At 40.2% G+C, this 16,224-nt stretch overlaps 1 protein-coding gene across 2 annotated transcripts in view; it reads left to right on the top strand.

Annotated features, from left to right (window-relative positions):
• Rundc3b (RUN domain containing 3B) overlaps positions 1-16,224 on the top strand; it is a 122,207-nt gene that overhangs the window by 67,337 nt on the left and 38,646 nt on the right. For both annotated transcript variants that reach the window (XM_031379999.1, XM_031379998.1), the window contains exon 6: positions 4,847-4,927. In XM_031379999.1, the coding sequence (XP_031235859.1) occupies positions 4,847-4,927 (81 nt within the window). The remainder of the gene's footprint in view (positions 1-4,846; positions 4,928-16,224) is intronic.

Raw genomic sequence — 16,224 nt, 5'->3', positions numbered from 1 at the left:
AATACTTGAAGGATTCTGGTTTCTTCTTTTGCTATGCAGGTCCTGAGGATTGAATTCAGGTCACTGGGATTGGAAGCAGGCACTTTTACTCACTGAATGATCTTGCTAGCCTGAAGACAGTAGTTGTGATCAAGTAGTGATGCTAGCTCGTTATATAGGGTGCCCTATCATCTTAGTCCTTTAAGTCCGTGTTTTATGTGCTTGACTTATTTTCCTCTTTTAAAAATTTTATTTTACATTCAGACCACAAAATTACATATTTGGCCACTCATGGCCATTTTATGGTACAAAGTCATATAGTCTAACTTTTAAAGTTCCCACAGTCTTTAACAGTTCCAGCAGTATTCAGAAGTCTCAAGGTTGAAGTCTTCTCTGTCTTAAGACAGGCTTTTGACTGTGAACCACTGTTAAATAAAGAAATAAATTACATGCTTCTAACATGCAATGATACATTTCCATTCTAAACGGGAAGAGGAGGAAGAATAAAGCAACAACAAGGGGGAAGGGAGGGCCCTGAGAGGGAAAGCAGATGGTAGGGGGCAGAGAGGAAAACATGATTGGGTTTTGGGTAGGGGGAAAGGACTGAAATCCTTGAGGGCAGCAGAAAGAATGGAAACTCAGGAGGTAGGAGGTTGGGGGGGGCACCCTACAAAATGTTCCAGAGACCTGGGAGGTGAGAGACTCTCGGGACTCAAAGAGAGGGATCTTAGATGAAATGCCCTGTATTGGGGACAGGGAACTTGTAGAGCCCTCCTCCAGCAGAAAGATAGTGCATCAAGTGAGAGATAGGGTTGTCATCCCACAGTCAAACCTCTGACATAATTGTTCCTGTCTGAAAGAACTTCAGGGATGGAAATGGAGAGGAGCTTGAGGAAAAGAAGGTCCAGGGACAGGCTCAAAGTGGGATCCAGCTCAAGAGGAGGCCCCAAGGCCTGACACTATTATAGAGGCTATGGAGCACTCACAGAAAGGTACCTAGCATGACTGCCCTCCGAAAGACCCAACAAGCAGCTGAAAGAGTCAGGTGTAGATATTTATACCCAACCAATGGACAGAAGCTGCTGACCCTTGTGGTTGAATTAGGGGAAAGCTGGAAGAGGGTGACCCTGTAGGAGGACCAGCAATCCCAACTAACCTGAAACCCTGAGATCTCTCAGATACTGGACCACCAACCAGGCAGCGTACAACAGCTGATATGAGGCCCCAATACAAATACAGCAGAGGACTGCTGGGTCTGGGTTTAGTCAAAGAAGATGCATCCAACCCTCAAGAGACTGGAGGCCCTAGGGAGTTTAGAAGTCTGGTGGGGTGGGGGTGGGGACATCCACATGGAGACAGGGTGGCAGGGAATAGGTATGGGATGAGGTATGAAGATGGACCAGGAGGGGAATAAAATCTGGAGTTTAAAATAAATAAAAGGGAAGAATGCGAGCATATTGAGATTAGACTGAAGTAAGAACTTCAGCAGGCAAGTATCAAATCCTGTAGCTTTATGTCCAGTGTCTGTGGCTTTAGTTTCAAAGGCTGTATGGGTCCATACCTCCAAATACGTTGTAGCCTACAATATATGCACTCTCTTGGACTGTTTTCACTCCTGGTCTGCAGCTTTCCTCAAAGTTTATTTCATGGCCCTGATATATCCAGCATCTTAGAGTCTGCACTATAACCTTGCCTTTACCTTCACAGCTTCAGGCAATGGGCTCCTAGGGGCTCTTTCTAGGGACTCCAGCCTGTCACACTATCACACATTGCTTGCCATCAGCAGCTTTCTGAATTCTTGGGAAAAGAGTCTTGAATCCCCTCAGTATCTGTTATGCCATCACCAGAGACCCAATGCTAAATTCTGCTTCCAGCTTGGGGTGGAGCCTGGCCTCCGAGGTCCTAGTTGTAGCAGATTCTGTATGCTAAAACTGTTTTTTAAAAAGTCCCTGTAGGGTTGCTTTCCAAGAGCAGGAAATCTGTCAGTCTCCTTTCAAAAGTCAGAGTCTACAGAGTGAGTTCCAGGACAGCCAAGGCTACACAGAGAAACCCTGTCTCAAAAAACAAAAACAAAACAAACAAAACAAAACAAAAAGTCAGAGCCTTTGGTATGTGGGATCTTGCCCTCAGGTTTTATTTCCTGTCACTCTGGTGAGCAGAAGGCTTCTCCTTAATGGCTAATATCTCTAGCAATTGATCTTTTTTAGTCTTGACTGGAACCTTAAACTTCCCAATGCTCCTTTCCTCTCCAAACTGCACATTTCCCTGCTTCAGCACCATGTGTTCCTTTTCCTTGTAGAACTGAATAAGCTCAATCAACAATGCCACTTCACTAAACGCTGTACTTTCTTGAAATTTCTTCTGTCAAGGAAATTAATTCAATACCTTTAAATTTGGTCTCATGTAAGTTCTTATAATATGAGTCAAATGCAGATTCTCTGCCAAAGTAATACATCATGTTAGAATCTTTGTTTTTTTTCTGAAACCTCAGTTTCTCTTGGCTTGCTATTGCCAGATAATATTGCGGTCTTCTAAGGTTCCACCAAAATGCCCTATTAAGCTCTGCTTACAACATTTAATGGCTTTCCAGCCCAAATTTCTAAAATTTTATACATTCCTTCTATATAATAAAGGCCTAAAACTACATGGTCTGGTTTACCACAATAATGACTCATTTCTGCTACTATTTATGCATTGGCCTCTTCTGTGTTGCTTGATAAAATTCCCTGACATAAACAATTTGGGGGAAGGTGGTTTTTTTGTTTTTGTTTTTGATTTGTAGTTTCAGAGTGCTAGAATCCATTATAACAGGGAAGACATAGCAAGTAGGGAAGATAGAGATGGTGGCTAGCAGATCACATCACATCCCCACTCAGAAAGCAGAGTGAGAACATCAAGTGGGGCTAAGCTACAAAAGTGCAAAGCCCTCCCTCACTGACAGCTTCCTCCATCAAGCCTCCACCCTTTAAAGATTCCATAACCATCTCAGACAATGCCATTGGAAGGGGAACACACTTATGTTTAAACCACAGCATGCGTGTGTGTGTGTGTGTGTGCGTGTGTGTGGTGTGTGTGTGTGGTGTGTGTGTGTGCATGAGTGTGTGTGAGTGTGTGTGTGTGTGTGTGTGTGTGTGTGTGTGTGTGTGTGTGTGCATGCAGTGCACAGACGTCAGGGAACCTTTATGGCTTGCTTCTTTCCTTCTGCCTACAGTCACCAAGCTTTTGCAGCAAGTGTCTTTGCCTGCAGAGGCATCTCACTGGTTATTGTTCACTGACATGGTGTGATGAGTGAGAAAGCAAATACCTTAATATATGTTAGTAGTAGTTGTGAAAATGAAGGAAAACTCATATAAAGTGATGCCACTTTAACTTTGTTCTTATTTAAGCCTAGAAAAGCAAATGCATGCTCTTTGTATAAGTATGTTAAAAGGAATATTTTAGGCAGTCAAACTTTGGAACAAAATTAGAAGGGTGGAGTTTATAGGTGACTTCTACTTCTCTAAAGTATTTTTGTAGGTTTTTCTACATTTATATTTTTGGAGGATTTGATTTTTTGTTGTTGATGTTTTGGTTGTTTTAAGACAAAAAGTTTTGTTTAAAACTGGGATAATGTATGTATCACTACACCCAAATTTTTAGCAATAGTAATCATAAACCAATTACCTTTTTATGTTTTTGTATGTGTTATACACAAGTAGAGATTACAGGATTAGGGGGTTAAGAGATTTAGATTTCCTTTATTGGCATTGTGAGTATTACAGAGTACCTTTGGGCAAGTTGCTTTATCATTTCCTTGGTCTTATGATCTCAGAAGAAGATAATTAGAGATTAGAAGATTTTTCAGCACCACTTAGAAATCTAAGTTCCAAGTCTTTTCACTTATTTAGATAGTTTAGAAAATTTTTGTTTACTAATTAATCAGACCTTTCTAGGGACTATACAGTATCACCTGAGAATGTGTATTTGAACATGGAAGACAAAATCTTTTGAACATTCTCTGGTGATATTTTGAATGTACAATAAAAGTCAACATATGGCCAAATAGAAAAATGTAGTATAAATTGTGTAGTGGTTTGAAAAATAAGAGTCCCCATAGGCTCATGTATTTGAATTCTTAGTCACCAGGGAATAGAGCTGTTTGAAAGGATTGCTAGGATTAGGAGGTGGAGCTTTGTTGTAATAGGTGTGGCCTTGTTGGAGGGGGTGTGTTTTGAAGTTTCAAAATCCCATACCATGCCCAGTGTATCTATCTTTGTCTCTCTCTCTCTCTCTTTCTCTCTCTTTCTTTCTTTCTCTCTCTCTCTCTCTCTCTCTCTCTCTCTCTCTGTCTCTCCGTCTGTCTCTCCGTCTGTCTCTCCGTCTGTCTCTCTCTCTCTCCCTCTGTCTCTCTGTCTCTCTCTGTCTCTCTGTCTCTCTGACTCTTTCTCTCTCTCTCTCTCTCTCTCTCTCTCTCTCTGTCTCTCTCTCTCTCTCTCTCTTTGCTCCTGTGCTTATGCATGAGGATGTAGCTTCACTACTTGAGCAGCACACCTCCCTGCCACCATGCCCCTACCATAATGATAATGGACTAAGCCCCTGCAACTGTAAGCAAGCCCCAATTAAATGCTTTTTTATTGGTAAGAGTTGCTGTGGTCATGGTGTCTCACAGTGATTAAAACATCTATTTCTCAGTAAATTTTATTTTTGCTTTATGAAACAATAAACATTTATGTAATAATATACTAACTTGAATAATGTTTGTCTATGGTATTGAAAATTGAACATTTAAGGTACTTATATGTAACAAGTAACAAATTTTGAAAAAATTCCTATGCAGTTTTAACTCTTCGATTTATGAACTAATATGAGTGTTTTTCTGCTTTCTTAGCTTCTGCCTGAAGGGAGAAGGATTGGATGGCACCTTCCCTGCTGTGATAGACTATACACCATATTTGAAGTTTGAACAAAGGTATTTGCCATTTTGAAAAGTTGTGGAAATCTTAATTATAGTTTAATGTTTTGAACAAGTTTTATCAGATTTAAACTTTGTATGCAACATTCATTTCTTACCAGAAATTATTAGTCAGAACTAGGATTTGGCTTAGTGAATAAAGTGCTTGCTTTGCAAACATGAATTTCTAACTTAGTATCAGTAAAACTCATGTAGAAGATAGCCATGGTGGAATGGGTTTGTAACCTGGGCACTTAAAGGCAGGTGGCTCTCCTGAACTCATGGCAGGGCAGTCCAGCTGAACTAGTGAGCTGCAGATTCAAGAGAGAGACCTAGTCTCAAAAACTAAGGTGGAGAGCCATCGAGAAAGACACCCAAAGTTGACCTCAGTGCATGTACACACACACACACACACACACACACACACACACACACACACACACACACATATATTGGGGGGAGACATTCAGAGATTATTAGCGAGTGCAACTTCTAATTGCATTGAAAACACAAAATGTTTATCTTAATCTCAGTGTGTAGCTCAAATAAAAATATCTATATTATTATAGTAATTGTAAAAGAATAGCGACTATCCCTGCTCTGAAATAACCCACCGAAACTTCAGAACTATAGTAGAAATAAATTTCCCTATCACTTGTGGTGTAAAATTTCAGTTATTTTAGGTAAATTCAGTTGCAAGTTTACTGACCCTTAACCTTTACATTTATGAAAAAAATTGTCTAGCAATTAACCCCACTACTAGTATGTGTAACATTGTGTAAGAACTCTGGATTTCTTATAAGTTGATTGAAAATTGATTAAGTGAAGTCTGTAGATTTTTTTGTTTCCTTGAAAAATAATCTTACAAATAGTGTGAAAACCTATTATGCTTAAACAGTGTAGTCAGACCAAAGTTATAAGGTACTCTGTAAATTATATATACTTGTAATAAAGGTACATAAATATTTAATGAATGTGTTGCAAATCTAATCTAGAAGAGATATTTTCTCTCTCTCTTTATTTCTTTCTTTCTTCTTTCCTTCCTTCCTTCCCTCCTTCCTTCCTTCCTTCCTTCCTTTCTTTTTGAGACTACAAGTTCTCGCTCTAGCCCTGTCTCTTTTGGAACTCACTATGTAGACCAGGCTGCCCTCTAACTCTTAGACATCCACCTGCCTCTGCCTCCTGAGTGCTGGCATTAAAGGCGTGTGCCACTATGCCTAGCTTAAAAAGACATTTTCTTAAATGCCAGGGTGTGTGGGTATGTAAAACATTAGAAGCTTCTGAATGAAAAGTGCAGTCCCTGAGTCTAAGCAAACCACCAGCTAGTAAGAGATTTCAAGTTAAAATATTTGTAATTTTTCAGGGGCCGGTGATGGCAGACCAGAGCAATTATTCCACCTCAGAGTACTCTGGTGCAGCACAGACTTCCTTGGTGTCAGTACCATGAGCATGGGTGAGGGCTATTTACAGGAAGGAGCTAGGTATAAGGCAGCTGGGTCACTGAAAAGGCCTCATTGCTGTGGTAATGGCTCAGGAAAAATCATCCTTGAGCACACTGCACAGCTTGGACTGAGCTCCAGGGAAAGACTATGAATAGAGGAATTTCTGAGCTTCTAGAGTCTTGTAACTTTAATTAGCTTGCTGAGATTTTATAAGCCTCCCTCCTGGAAGATTCCAGGACATGTTTCAATTCCAAGGAAATAGCTATACATCAAATAATCAGCAGCTGTTATCACCCTCACCCCAAATAGGCAAAATGTAGCTTATTCATAAAATACTAAAGAGTCTTATATCTTATATAAAGGGTAGATACTAAATTGAGAAGCAAAAATCTAGTCAGGAGCCAGTTAGTAATTCTGACCATAGAGGTTTCACTTTAGAAATGTTTAAGCCATGCTGACTGTTACTAAGAATCCACACTCAAACTGGAATTGGAATTGCCTCATTGACTTGGTAGACATTTTTTAAAAATCTGTGAAGTTCCTAATGTTCTTTAACTTTTTCATATAACTAAATACTATATGTTAATACATTTTTTCACCACATCCCCTCTTTTTTCCCACTCCTTCACTCCTTGTCCCTGTGTTTCCTAGACAGTTTCACTCCTTCTTTATGTCACATACATACATGATTTTACATAGCATTAAAACATCTAGGAACTACCATATTCATCTCTCCCAGGATGGCTTAATTCACTTAATATGATTATCTCCAGTTATATCAGTTTTCCTGAAGATATGACTCTGTTCTTCTTTATGTCTGAAAAACAGTTCAGTTAAGTATGTGTACCACGTGTTCTTCGTACTGTCTACTGTTAGAGGGTACCTAGGTTGGTTCCAGAACTTAGCTAAGTACTTTGTAAATTTAGTGCAAGTGTCTCTGTGATACTCAGACTTGGAATCTGTTTGAAAGCCCAGGGACCATATCTTGTTCATAGGCTAAATCTAGCCTTGGTTTTTTTGAGAAACCTTTGTACTGGCTTTTATTCATCTGAACTATTTTACATTTCTACCAAAAGTGTATCAGCTTCTCTTTTATTTACATCCTTCCTAGCATTCATTGTTACCTCTTCTCCTTTTTCTTTTTTATTCTATGATCTCTTTATTTTTACTATAGTATTCTTATCAGTTCAGAATTCTGTTCATGAATATAATGCATTTTGATTAGTCACTTCAGCCTTCCCCTTAACTCCTACATTCATCCCCTACTTTCTCCCTTTTGAACGTCCTATCCTCTTTAGTTGTCTAATAACCCACTGAGTCCACTCTGTGGTATCCATATACTCAAAAATGTAGAGCCATCTACTGGATCGTGATCTTCTTATCAGAGTCCATGTCCTTAAACATTGACCTGTCTTTGCCCAACAACAGTCAGCTAGGCCTGAGGGCTCAAATGTTGACGGGCTTGAGACTATACAGGCAACTACAGCTGCTGTGAGTTCATGAACGCAGTAGTCCTCTCATATTCAGGAGACACTATTGTGCTTGGGTCCTTCCCAGTCTTGTTCGTCTTTCAGTCTTTCTACCCTCTTACCTGAGGTCCCTGAACCTTGCAGGTAGAGGGTGTGATACAGATGTCCCATTTATGACCAAGTACTCCACAGACACTTATTTTCTACACACTGAACAATCATGAGTCTCAGCCCCCAGGAAACTTCCCTGGTGAAGTCTGAGGGCTGCACCAACCTATGGATATAGAGGCATAAATTTAGAAGGAAGATGCCATTTAGTCCACTAAACTAACAGTATAGTTAACAGTAATAGCCTTATCCTTGGGGTCTGTAAGTTCCCCAGTCATGGGTTATTGGCCAGATTTGTAGTACTAAACATTCATTTCCTCCTATGGCATGAGCCTTAAATTCATATTTCTTTAGAATATCTTGGTGTTTCACCTCCCCTTGGTTATAGTGTAGCCTGTCAACTGATTGGGGTGTATCATGGGGATGTAGTGTAGCCTATCCACTGACTTGGGTATAGATAGCATGGGGATGTAGTGTAGCCTGACTACTGATGGGGGTGTAGCATAGGGATGTAGTATAGCCTGTCCACTGATGGGGGTGTAGCATGGGGATGCAGGGTAGCCTGTCCAGTGCTTTTAGTTTCATACCTCAGTTTTCCTTCCTGGAATCCCAGCTGCCTGTCACACCCCTTCTTTCTAAAGATTGCATTTCTGACTCTGGCAAATGATGAATGCTTTATTCACAGGTCAGTTCACAGATGCCGGTCACACCTCTGGGCGGTGTGTTAAGAGCACATTTGAGAATGCCTGCCACACCTCAGAGCTGTCCTTTGTAGGGTTGAGTCATGGAAGTTAATCTTGGGTTCATTGGTTTTGTTGTGATTGTTGCTGGTTGGAATCTGAGTCTATATTCCTCTCTAGACTCTGGATCCAACCAGGTTTCACCTTCACTGAGTTCTTACTTAGTAACTTCTCAAACTAGAAGTATTTTGTTGGCCTGATTTTAGTGTATGGTTCTGTGACATTTGCTCTGAGTTTACTGAAAGTGCAGTTCATAGAGGGTTTCTGATCATCAGATTTGTGACTTAACTGTGGTAATCTTTTTTAAATGTCCCAGACATGGCTGCACTACCTTTTCCTGTTGGGAGATCCCCTTGACAGTGCTGCTGCCAGGCACCTTCTATCTGACTCCTCCCTCTCTTCCTTATGGAAATGTCTGATCCTGCTCTCTTAAGCCTGGTATTATCCATACCTCTTCACTGTAAGAGAATCCTCAAATTTAGCCCAAGGATGTTAATTTTTAAAGGATATCTACATTAGTTAGTTTCTTGTTTTTATGGCTAAATATCTGACGTAAACTGCTCTTTGCTGTAACGCTAACCATTTTTCTCCCTAAGTGTAGTGTTCCACACTTAATGATCCCAGCAAGAGGCCTTCTGAGGTGGGATGAGCTCAAATTCAGCCTGAACTCTATAGCACGGCAAGGAAAAACACATTTTCCTGACTTAAAATGGAGGAAAGATGTATGTGGCTGTCAGTTTTAGAAGATCCAGCATGTGGTCCTTAGGTGTCATGCTTTTGGACAGAAGCTCATGGTGACAGAGCCACTTCTCACTAGAAGGCGCAGAAGAAGCAGAGAAAGGGAGGAAACAGGGAGTGCTATCATCTTCAAAACACTCCCAGGAACCTCCTCCTACAGCCGTGCACCCTCCTGAGGGACCAGCCTCCTACAGAGGCAGTTCTGCCAGCTTCATAGCTGGAGCCTCCCTGGAGTGTGTGTGGATACTTCACATTGAAGCTGTAATGCTGTGAGAGCCTCGCCTTCACAATGCTGCCTTTAGGTTAGTTAGAGAATAAGACATATTCACTGAGGAGAATTAAAGTACAGAAAGGTAGAAAAATGATTCTGTCACTAATTACTCTCAAGAAACAGCTGTTAGAAGCACTTAAAAATGTTTTTTCTAGGCACAGACATTTTTTCCTTAATAGAAATGCAAATAATGCACACACCCACTGTTTTCTCCTTTTAAAACCATATGAGAACAATTTCACATGTGCTGAGCCTTCCTTCTGTAGCAACATTTACTACATTGCAAACATTTTAGTAAGTATGCTTGCCTGTTAGACTTTTAAGAGTGTATTCATTTATTAATTACTGCATGCAGTTTTATAGCGAACAAGTTTATAAATTTTTTAACATTTTATATAGAAACAAGATTTTCTCTTACATGAAAAGAATTCCTAACAGCATAAAAGTCCAAGGGCTTTTCTACACTCTCCTTTGGTTGGAATAATCACACAGAGAGCTGGTATTTGTTGAGAGCTTCAGGCACGAACCTAGGCTAGTTCTCAGCTACTCCAGCTGAGCTGACTTGGCCTACTTTCCAGCCACATGGCAGTGCTTGCCATCTTGGTCTCACCCTGGCCTTGTTCTTCATTCCATTCTGATGGTGACTGCCCCATGGCAACTCCCTCATGCTGACCTCTGAATTCTCACCTTAACTCTCCTCCCAGCTATAGGCTTATCAGCTCGGAAGCGATGGAGAACGGTTTTTTACGAAACATTGAGACAGGAGATGCTTGACAATGCCAGTGTCTGGACTACAAACAGATCTCTGGGCACAGTAATCAGCATCTGAATACCCAGTGCACAAAACCATGCACAAAATCAACAAAGGAATTTCTGGGATAATTAGTGTATGTTTCATTTATACTGTAAATTTTCTATTCAGAGAGGCCATTCAGTTTCAGTATATCAGGTCTATATGAGGAAGCCTGCTTCTTACTCTTTCTTTCCATGTAAATATTAAAAGTGAGACAAATTTTATAAGAGAAAAATTATATCATATTATTTTGATTGCTGTTAAAATTGAATATTTTACAATGTTAACTAAAATGCCTCTCTTTAAATGGAGGTATATTCTTCTGAAACTATAATATGAAATAAATAGAACAATCTTAAACTATATTACATATTTAATTCAGTGTTTCAAGTTGTATACCAGTAAGAAAATAGTTGTTTTTATGAAACTGCTACTTGCTATAACTTTAACCATCTTTCTCTCCTATGATCCCAGCATGTGACTGAGTGAGGTAGGATGATCTCAAAATCAGGGTCATCTGGGCTATATAGGAGAACAAGAAAAAAAAAACCCACCTTTTTCTTGAGTATACTCTATGCTGAAATTTTTAATAGGTAATAATTTTTTTTATTTTATGGTACTTAAATCAGCTTTTCTGTTTTCCCCATCAACTCTTAATCCCTCCATCTCTTTATTCTGAGAGAGAGAGTGAATGCGTGAGAGAGAGAATGAGAATCATTAATAAGGATAGCCTAGAACTGACTCTGTACCCTGGGTTCACCTCAAGCTCTAAATCACCCTGCCTTGGCCTCACAAAAGTGTAATAACGGGCTTTGCACCACACATGGCTTTAGGTTTTTTGCACTTATTTTCAAAAATTATTGTATACTTTGTATGTGTGTGCATACATGCACAAATGTGCATCCCCGTGAACATGTGGGATGCTTATGTGTGTGTGGCTATGCATTTCATAGCATGTATTTGGAGGATAGCATGCCAAAGTCAATTCTTCTCTTTTACTGTGTGGGCTATTGGGGTTAAACTCAGGTTCAGCCTCTGCAGGGAGTATCTACAGAGCCATCTTGCTGGCCTCAGTTTTTACTTTAAATCAGAAGGATTTCAGCATATTATTTTTTCCTTAAATATTATTATTTCCTGAAGAGTAATATTTTCACATACAGAGTTACTGAGTCAGACCAACTCTGATTATAAATGTCATTAAAAATCCCTTTCTACACTATACCTCCTAAGTTCTCTGCGCCCTTGCTCCTCTTAGCATGGTTAATAAATTATTTTCTGTGTAATACCAGCCTTTGACCTGTGAGCTATATCTGATCCTTTCTCTTCTATTGTCTTTGTCCCAGCAATTGTTCCATCTCCATCATTATCCCATTTCTAGATCCTTCCATACTTCATAGCTCCAAAAGGAAACTGGAAAGCAAGCTCCCTGACTACATAGTCACAACCCAGAACATGTCTGATGATCCAGAAATGTAAGCCTACAGCAGACACCAGCTGAGTGTCCTATAGCTTAGCTGAATTTCTGTGCTGTCTGCCTCCCTTCCCTCTCTGTGAAGCACTCCTTCCTCCCAGGTGTGAGAAAGCCTTCAACTGAAATACGATGTTATCAGACAGGGTCAAAGTGATGACCAGTTCTAATAGAAAAGGTAGGGGAGGGTTGCAGTATAACTCTAGCTTCTGTTGCCTGCTTAGGAAGAGACATACATTCCTTATCTGTTCCTATGTGTAATAGATGAATAGAGTGAATGTGAATGAGACCAGGACATAAGAGGAATAAGAGAAGGAAGGAGATACCGACAGACAGATGACAGAGACACTTGGTTCTGTTTTCTGAGATTTCTAGTGCCCCAGTATTGGAATCCAGCCTTTCATCTGTATTACTCTGAAGCTGTTCCAAAGCTGCTTCAGGAGCCAAGTACAAAAGGCCAAATAACATTAACCTTACTGTTTTAATCACTTAGGAAAAAACAAGGACTATGGGAGTTATAAGCCAGGAACTATGAATGCAAATAAGTAAATAAGAAGGAGGATTGGGATGCCTTCCTGCCCAGTATAGAGCCATCTAAATGAGGCTCCAAGGTTGTCTATCCAGAAATTCAACAACTCCAACCTATCACAACAGAATAAACATAATGATATTATATTTATCCTTGAATATCAGAAAAATATTCCTGATTCTTACTCCTGTTCTCCAGCTCCTCTTATTATAGCAGTTTTTCAAACCTTTTGCCATAGTTTCTCTTGACCTATTTAGAATTTAATACCCATCTCTAAAATTCAGTGCTGTTAGTTTCAGTGGTAACATGTTTTACCACATGTATCCTAGGATTTGGTGATGGGATGTTCTCCTTCCAGATCTGTAGTTTCTCCATGGTTGTTCCTTCTCTCTTAAGTGGATGATCCTCATCTCCTCACTCTATTATTTCAGGCCTTGTGCCTGGACCGTCTACTCTATCAGTAGGTAGTTTCTCATCCATTTCTTGACTTTGCATACTGTGTATACTGTACCTTTGTAGAATACGACACAAACTCTAGACTTTTCCTCTTAGCTGCCACTTTTAGATACTTTTAGGGGCAAAACCTTAACTATGCTATTATTAAACTGAAACCCTAATTTCTCCCACACAAGACTCTTTTTCCTTTAGGTCTTTCATTCTTAAAATAAAAATTCTATTATTTATACTTATTTCAGAGCTATTCTTCAGTTCTCTCTGCTATCATCCGTGTGACATCATTGCCAAATCTTGGCAACTCCACCTTAACCTACACCTGGACTTTTGCAATGGCCACCATGGTATCTCCTTTTGTCTACTGTAGTTGTTCTTTGACAAAACAGCCAGAGTATTCTCTTGAGCTGTGAGTCATATTTTATTCCTCTTTCGAAAACCTCTATTAACTTCTTTTAGTGTAACACAAAGTAAAAGGCAAAACTGTGGCTGGTCTGTGAACTCATCTGTTGCCAGTACTTCCCAAAGAGTCCCAAAGTGGGTCTGTTTCTTGAGCATTCTAGGCATGCCTGCCCGTTGGTGTCTGAGTCTTTCCCTCCTCTACCCAGGAAAGAGGTTCCTAGGTTATTTTTACCATTTTCTAAGCTTAGATGAGAGAGTAAATAGACCAATAGTCTGTGTGCCAGGAAAAAAAAAAAAAAAACAGGGCTTTTTCTCTCAATCGTGATTATTCTTAATGAAAAACCAAGACCTTTATAAACGCCATCAATAACACTTTCCAGGGGCAATTAGAAAGAGGTCAAAGGCAAACTTGGTGAAAGTAGTGACTTATGTGGTATCAGTAAAATAAGTCTTAGAAATGGAAATAAAAATGGAGTTCAGACTGCAGATCCACTGCCCTCCTTGCCCCTTCCCCACAAGCAGAGAGCTTGCCTTCCGGGAGTGCTCCAACCCAGAGACTCAGGAGGAGTGACCTTCTAAGGCTGGACCAGCCAGGAGGTACAGGCCTCAGAAGTAGCAGGGCAGGTGGCTCAGGATCATTTCTACCTCCCTCTTTACCTAGGAGGAGGTACAGCAGATCCACAGCCCTCTCTGTCTCATCCCCACAAGCAGAGAGCTTGCCTTCAGGGAGTGCTCCAACCCAGAGACTCAGGTGAGATCTCCATTTTCTCTCCAGTGACCATCTAAGGGGGGACTAGCCAGGAGGCACAGGCCTCAGAAGTGGCAGAGCAGCCAGCCCAGGATCCTTTCTACCTCCCTCTTTACCTAGGAGGAGGTACTGCAGTTCCACAGCTCTCTCTACCCCTTCCCTGCAAGTGGAGAGCCTGTCTCCACGGTTTGTTCTGACCCCAGGACTCAGGAGGAACAACTGATCCACAGCCCACTGCACACAGGTCTTACCTGAGGAGAGCTGATCTCCCAGAAGTGCTGGCACAGGCTTACAGACCCACAGGAGGGACAAGCTCCAGCCAGAGACAGCAAGAGCATCTAACACCAGAGATCAACAGATGGCGAAAGGCAAACACAAGAATCTTACCAACAGAAACCAAAACTATTTGGCATCATCACAACCCAGTACTCCCACCACAGCAAGTCCTGGATATCCCAAAATACCAGAAAAGCAAGATTTGGATCTAAAATCATATCTCATGATGGTGATAGAGGAATTTAAGATGAACATGAAAAACTCCCTTAAAGAAATACAAGAGAACACAGGTAAAAAGGTTCAAGCCCTTAAAGAAGAAACACAAAAATCCCTTAAAGAATTACAGGGGAACACAAGTAAGCAGGTAGAAGCCCTTAAAGAGGAAACACAAAAATCCCTTAAAGAACTACAGGAAAGACAACCAAACAGGTGAAGTAACTGAACAAAACCATCCAGGACCTAAAAATTTCCATTAGAAACAGTTAAGGAATCACAAAGAGAGACAACTCTGGAGATAGAAATCCTAGGAAAGAAGTCAAGAACCATAGATGCCAACAGAATACAAGAGATAGAGAATCTCAGATTCAGAAGATACCATAGAAAACATTGACACAACTGTCAAAGAAAACACAAAATGCAAAAAGTTCCTAACCCAAAACATCGAAAGAAATCCAGGACACAATGAGAAGACCAAACCTAAGGATAATAGGTATAGAAGAAAATGAAGACCTCCAACTTAAAGGGCCAGTAAATGTCTTCAACAAAATTATAGAACACTTCCCTAACCTAAAGAAAGAGATGCCCATGAACACACAAGAAGCCTATTAGAACTCCAAATAGACTGGACCAGAAAAGAAATTCCTCCCGCCACATAATAGTCAAACCACCAAATGCACAAAACAAAGAAATAATATTAAAAGCAGTGAGGAAAAAAGGTCAAGTAACATATAAAGGCAGGCCTATCAGAATTACACCAGACTTCTCGCCAGACACTATAAAAGCCAGAAGATCCTGGGTTGATGTCATACAGACCTTAAGAGAACACAAATGCCAACACAGGCTACTATACCCAGCAAAACTCTCAATTACCATAGATGGAGAAACCAAGGTATTCCATGACAAAACCAAATTTACACAATATATTTCCACAAATCCAGCCTTTCTAAGGGTAATAAATGGAAAACTCCAACACAAGGAGGGAAACTACATCCCTGAAAAAGCAAAAAAGTAATTTTCCAACAAAATTAAAAGAAGATAGCCACATGAACAGATTTCCAACTCTAACAACAAAAATAACAGGAAGCAACAATTACCTTTCCTTAATATCTATTAATATCAATGGACTCAATTCCCCAATGAAAAGACATAGACTATAAGAGTAGGTACGTAAATAGGACCCAACATTTTCTTGCATACAGGAAACCCACCTGAGTGACAAAGACAGACACTACCTTAGAATACAAGAATGGAAAACAATTCTCCAAGCCAAAGGTCCCAAGAAAAAAGCTGGAGTAGCCATTCTAATATTGAATAAAATCGACTTTCATCCTAAAGTGATCAAAAAAGATAAGGAGGGACACACTTCATATTCATCAAAGGTATGATCTACCAAGAGGAACTGTCGATTCTAAACCTGTATGCTCCAAATGGAAAGGCATCTACATTCATACAAGAAACTTTATTAAAGCTCAAAGCACACATTGCACCGCACAGTGTAGGAGATTTCAATACCCCACTCTCTGCAATGGACAGATCATGGAAACAGAAACTAAACAAAGACATGGTGAGACTAACAGAAGTTATGAAGCAGGTAGATTTAACAGATGTCTATAGAACTTTTTATCCTAAAACAAAAGGATATACCTTCTTCTCAGCACCTCA

This window comes from Mastomys coucha, unplaced genomic scaffold, assembly GCF_008632895.1.
Source record: "Mastomys coucha isolate ucsf_1 unplaced genomic scaffold, UCSF_Mcou_1 pScaffold19, whole genome shotgun sequence".
NCBI classification, from domain to species: domain Eukaryota; kingdom Metazoa; phylum Chordata; class Mammalia; order Rodentia; family Muridae; genus Mastomys; species Mastomys coucha.
This window is presented reverse-complemented; position numbering and strand designations above follow the sequence as displayed.